The 6000-nt window shown below is 31.4% G+C and overlaps 1 protein-coding gene across 1 annotated transcript; it reads right to left on the bottom strand.

Annotated features, from left to right (window-relative positions):
• Positions 1-1624: 1624 nt before the first annotated feature.
• Positions 1625-4191, bottom strand: LOC107887394 (PI-PLC X domain-containing protein At5g67130). The gene is made up of 8 exons (XM_041097972.1): positions 3617-4191; positions 3356-3478; positions 3079-3210; positions 2911-3009; positions 2516-2819; positions 2196-2419; positions 2038-2124; positions 1625-1946 (listed from the first exon to the last, which is right to left on the bottom strand). The coding sequence occupies exons 1-8, from the start codon at positions 3713-3715 to the stop codon at positions 1902-1904; spliced, it is 1113 nt and encodes a 370-aa protein (XP_040953906.1). The 5' UTR covers positions 3716-4191; the 3' UTR covers positions 1625-1901.
• Between the last annotated feature and the right edge of the window lie 1809 nt (positions 4192-6000).

Here is a 6000-nt window from a genome sequence, read left to right as displayed (position 1 = left end):
CCCATGGCTAGCACTCATGTCCCAAATTCCTAAAAAAATCACCTAATGATTGGAAAAGTGTTTAAAAAAAATTTTGGTGCAGGCCAGTGCATGGTAGGCACCCATGTATTTTTTTCGGTATCTAAAAAAATTTTTGGGTTTTGGCTTTGTAGTGGCCAACACCACTTTTAATATGCTCAAAGAGTAAGATAGCTTGAGAGCCAAGCCCATGGTGTGCATGCCCATTAATAATAGTTGTCCATGCTGCCACATTAGGTGAAAAGATGTTGGAAAATGACTTGTGAGTATCACTGATACATATCTATAAGGGATGTTCCAACATAAACATTAAAATGGAATGGTGTTTTGATTAAGTGTGCATGAAGTAATTGTCCTGTTGAAGAGATCTCAGGCACGAACATGCATGAAAGAGAACTAAGAATGTTGACCTTCTATGCGCTATTTGTAATCTGCACATATTCAGGCCTCTTTGTATTGCTCATTTTGAATATAACCAGACATCATTGAATTCCATGTCATAGGATTTCTTTCCCCTCGTGTTTCTTCAAATAGCTTTAAAGCTTTACCAATTTTCCCACTCCTAGAATATACAGAAATCATGGTGTTGGTAGAAACTATTATTCTTTGAAACATCTCTTCAAATAATCTTATTGAATCTTCAGCTCGGCCGCAAGCAACATACCCTTTAATCAGTAGATGATATGAAATTGAATTTGTCTCAACGAGTGTATTGAATATCAGTTCAGCATCATCAATCCTACCAATTGATATAAGGCCTCTAATAAGTTAGTCTGAAGCATTCAAACACGGATTTGTTACTCCATCATAGACTCTCTTAGCATTAGCAATAGCTTCACAATCAGAATAAAATTCAATGAGTACACCACCAATTATGTGATCAAATTCAAATCCATATTTGATCAAAATCCTGTGAACAAGTCTCCTTTCACGTAAATCAGCTAACCTGCTACAAGCACTTATAACAAAATCCAAAGTGGTGTTGGCCACCACAAAGCCAAAACCCAAAATTTTTTTAGATACAAAAAAAAAATACATGGGTGCCAGCCATGGAATAGCCTGCATCAAAAAATTAATTTTTTAAATACTTTTCTAATCATCGAGTGATTTTTTGGGGATTGGGAATATGGGTATCAGTCATGGGGTGTCCAAAACCCTCAACACTGTTTATTTCAGGTTATTTAGGTGATTATTTTTTAACTAGAGTCATTTATATAAATAATCAATTTTGGGGGTTATTTTGGTAACATAACCAACTTATATTCCTATTAACTAGTTTTTTTTTTCTTTTATTTAAAACATATATTTTAAAATATATGTTTGAAACTAGTAAACTAGTATAGATAATTGATGACGAAAAAATAAAACAAGGATAATTTAAACATTTAAAATTTTAATATATAATTTCTTCGCCTTTGGGGTCTTAAGCTCTCGACGACGACGATGATAATTATAAGCTTAAAATTGCCACAGACAAATTACCCATACCAATAAAAATTTAATTGGGCAAATTCAATATCACGGACCATTTAAATGCATAACTTATGAATAAATGTGTTCCTTTTTAATTATGTATTTCTCCTGAATTAGAACCCGAATCAAACTGTTGAGCCCTTGAACCAGATTTCAAAATCAATAGGATAAAGCCAGCTATTCAGTGTTAGACTGAATCATTGATACAAGCCAAACCAAATAGCTAGTTTCAAATCCTCAATTGACAACTGCAGATCAACCATTTTTGAAACTTTCAACGAGACGAGAGTAATGGCTGTTCCTCCCTGTCAGGATTAATAAGTAAATAATGCTACCTAAGGCTTATAAATAATATAAACATTATATAGTATGTTCACCAATAGTAAGCTATTAAGAGACAAAAACGAGATTCATTGGTCCTTTGTTGCAGAACATGTTGCTGATGATGATCCAGGCTGCAACCGAGCAATATGTGCTTTAATCACTTGGGATGATATTGTATAATCAGACCATAGATTAGAGTAAAACGAGTTATGCCTATCTTACCACGCATGAATGGACATCGTCACAGCCGCATAGCAATTGGCCATTCAATTTGTCAACAGCTTGGAACACTCCTCCTCCATCACTTCTCTGCAACAATAATCCCAAGATGAAGCAGGGCTATAAAACTGCTTAGCGAAGAGCACCGGTGAAATATTTACCTTATAATAGTCAACAGCGACAAAGTTAGCCCAACGGTTGCCTGATCTTCCATAGCATGTATCAAGCATACTAATAAGACTTGCTGAATTGTCTTCACAAGCCATTACTTTGAATGCAATGGAATGGAAATGGTTTATCAAAACCAGAGATTTAGTTTTATCATTGAGTGGCGCCGACTCTCCGCGGTTGCTACATTCTCCTGGATGCTCCCCAACATCCCCATCTGAAATTTTAGGACAAAACGTTTCTCAATGCTATCAAATGTTGGCAAGTTCATTTTTAGACAGATTTTCTCTTTTAAGTGAGAAAGTTGTAGTACAGTGATTTTCAACCACGTAGTTCCATTGATATGCTATTCCTTCACTTTCTTGCTTTGACTTGGCTGAAGTGAAGACAACAAATCTTTGGTTACTGGCAACCATATCCTTTACTAATGGCCAATCTTGACCATTTTGTGGCATACTTGAGACTGGAAACCAATACTTCATTAAACCTGCATCTTTGAAAACTTTGGATAACCCATTTGGGGTCTCAACATAGTCTTCTAGGAACAGTGTCACAATTTCTGATGGATTTCCAGATAAAAATGCCTCAACTTCCTTTAAAGTGTCAATAGCAAGCCACTGTAAAGAAAATCCAAGGGCTTTCAGTTTCTTTTTCAAGAAGACGCAAAACGAAATAAAAACAATGGGAATTGGGATCTGAATTGCATACAAATGCAGTGTGGTCATGGCATCTCCCCCCAAAAGAATGGCACAACCATATATCTCCCTTGAAATCATATGTATCAAGCATCAGTGCTCGAACTCCATTCTGTAAAAGAGAAATTAATCAGCTAGAGGTGAAATCGTAATACACGGAACATGAGTTAAAAAGCCTTACATTTAACTGTTGTGTTACATTGTCTTCTTGATTTAAAAAGGTAAGTCGAATTCCAGTGTGAAGCGGCTCCACTTCGTTGGCAAAGGAATTATGTGTTGTCAAATATGCATATCTGTTGAATGGTAAAGAATTCTTCTCGCAAAAATATGATATCTATGTTAGTGAAATATGTGAAACTCGGACTCGAAAAGCATCCAACAGTCACTCAAACACAAAATTCATTCATGAACCCTGAAATCTTTCAAATAAACCAAGGAAATCAACGATACAAGTTTACCATAAACTCGAATTGGTTGGTAGTTGTTGATCGGATACATCTTAAGCCATCAAATGCTTCAGAACAAGAAAAACAAGATAGCCCGGTTTGGCAGTCTGCATCAGACGAACATTCATCTCCAAGCTGCAGTAAAAAAGAACAACATTAAAATGAAGTGTCAGAAAGGACCTGGCACTTGAAAGATGAAGCAAACATGTCAGGAGAGGTCCGAGGTTGCTATAGAGCAGAAAGTAAAACATTATATTTATCTCTTTCACATACTGACTCCAGACTAATACCGGAGCAATCTCTGACTTCTCTTAACGTGTTTTCTTTCTCTTTCAGGTCCACTCTCAAAACAAAATAGTAGTAACCTTGCATTGTCCATTAGAGCAAGCAAAAGTAGCAGTTATAACAGCAAAACTGATAAGAGAACCTGAAAACAGGATTCTTGGGTGTTCCATTGTTTTTTTTTTTTAAATGGAAGTATGAATTTTGGGTATTGGAGATAAATTTGCAGAGGATAAAAGGAAAAGGAAAAAAATGGTGTGTTTGGGAAGTAATCAAGTAAAGATCAAATTCTATGGAGAAAATGCCAATGGATGGATTGCTAAACGATAAAGAAGGAAAGCCAGGGAACATTGTACTCTCAGTCATGGACACTAACAATGAAAATGGAACAAAAATATAGTTATATGTTATTCAACCCGACAAAACCGGCCAATCAGATTGATTGAACTAGAAAACGGCTGGTTATCGGTCCAAAAAGGATATTCAACTGTTTTTTAAGCCAATCATTCAGAATTCTTTTGAATCAGGAACCGATTGAACTTGCTTCAAGTAATTGATAATATTTCGGCTCCTTGTTTTAGCCCAATTACTCAATAGGAATCAAAATAATTAAAGATTATGTTGAGTGAATGATAAAGTACAATGCATGGACAAAGAATTTTAGTTTGGAATTTGAAGATGATATTATTAAAAGAAACAATCACAAATTTCAGAAGAAGTAATCTCTATAAACTGTAAAATGGATTCAAAGCATACTTTAATCTTAAAAAGAATTCAAACATCACATCAAGATTTAAAAATAATAATATTAATTAAAATGAATTTCTAATGATTAGTTTTTGTTATGTTGTTATTTTATTTGTATTTATTTTTTTATTTTCTTTTTAAAATTTTTAACAATTGAGTTGATTAAATAAAAAATTTATCATATCATCCATTTCATCACCAATTCCATTTTAGAAAGAACGTTGGTGATAGATTATATTAGAGTGATCTAATATGTAGTTTGTCCATTGAATTTGTTCAAAAAAATTTATTTGGTATTTTTTTTTGTACTAATTGGTACCTGAACTTGTATTCTGTCACTCAGGTTGGTACTTTTGCTCTAACACCATTAGTTTATGCCGACATGACATTGATAGCTAATCTGGTGGTGACATGTGACAAATTCTCAATATGTCATGTGACGAGCATAAATTTAAAAATAAATTAATTGATAAAAAAGAATATAATTTTTTGTCGAAGTTCATTGTTGATGTGAAAAAATTATATTTTTTAATTAATTTATATATTTTTAAAATTTTTAAAATTGATATATGCCACGTTGCAAACTGATAGGTTGTCATGTGTTACTAATAAATTGATTATCAATGTCAATTGAATATAAAGTAATGACGTTAATGTAAAGATACCGACCTAAATAATAGAATACAAATTTAAATACTAATTAAATTTAAAAGAAATTAAATTACTTATACTTACTAAGTATTTTGGAGTAGTTAAATGTGCGTATTAACCCTATTAGAAAACTGTGTACTGTTATTTTTACCTTATTTTTTCGTACGCTTTTAAGTAAGAAACCCTTCTTGTCTTCTTCCGTTGCACTTTCCGAGGTCTGAAAGACGAAATTTCATAGATTATTCAGTTTGTTTTCAGCCTACCTTCAACTATTCAGTTTGAACTTTAAAATTTTATTCTTTTTATCTAGCATTTAGATTTGTTTAAAAGTTAAATATTTATTCAATCTAATAAATTTTAATTACACCATTCTAAAAATCAGATGTACCAAAATATTTTCTCTTTTAACTTTGAATGGACCGGATTCAAATTATTGTATGGGTTTATTTGAAATTATTTTAACACTTTATTTAATTTTTATTTTTTTAATTTTTAAATTTATATTTTTTATTAAATCATCTTAAAATAATAAAAAAATTAATATTTTTTTAACTTTGTTGATATGGCATATGCTTCAGTATTTAATTATTTTTTTAAAAATTCAAAATAATTTTACAAAATTTATTTTTTTAAAATTAAAAATCATTAAAATTATTTAAAAATATAAAAATATATTCTTTTAAAATATTTTTAAAAATTAATTAAATGCTGACATGTCTTCCATGTGACAATCTATGTATATGTCAATAAAATTAAGGAATGTTAGCTTTTTTTATCTATTTTAAAATAATTTGATAAAAAATATATAAATTTAAAAATTAAAAAGAAGGAAAAATAATAATAAATAAATAAATAGCATTAAAGTACAAAAGGTCATTACACCTTATTATATTTATGTGATATCATGACTCATGATATAATTTTTGTTAAAGAAATTGACCCACATCTTAAAAATCATTTTTTTCCACTCGTTCTTT

The sequence above is a fragment of the Gossypium hirsutum genome, chromosome A03 (genome assembly GCF_007990345.1).
Source record: "Gossypium hirsutum isolate 1008001.06 chromosome A03, Gossypium_hirsutum_v2.1, whole genome shotgun sequence".
Classification (NCBI taxonomy): domain Eukaryota; kingdom Viridiplantae; phylum Streptophyta; class Magnoliopsida; order Malvales; family Malvaceae; genus Gossypium; species Gossypium hirsutum.
This window is presented reverse-complemented; position numbering and strand designations above follow the sequence as displayed.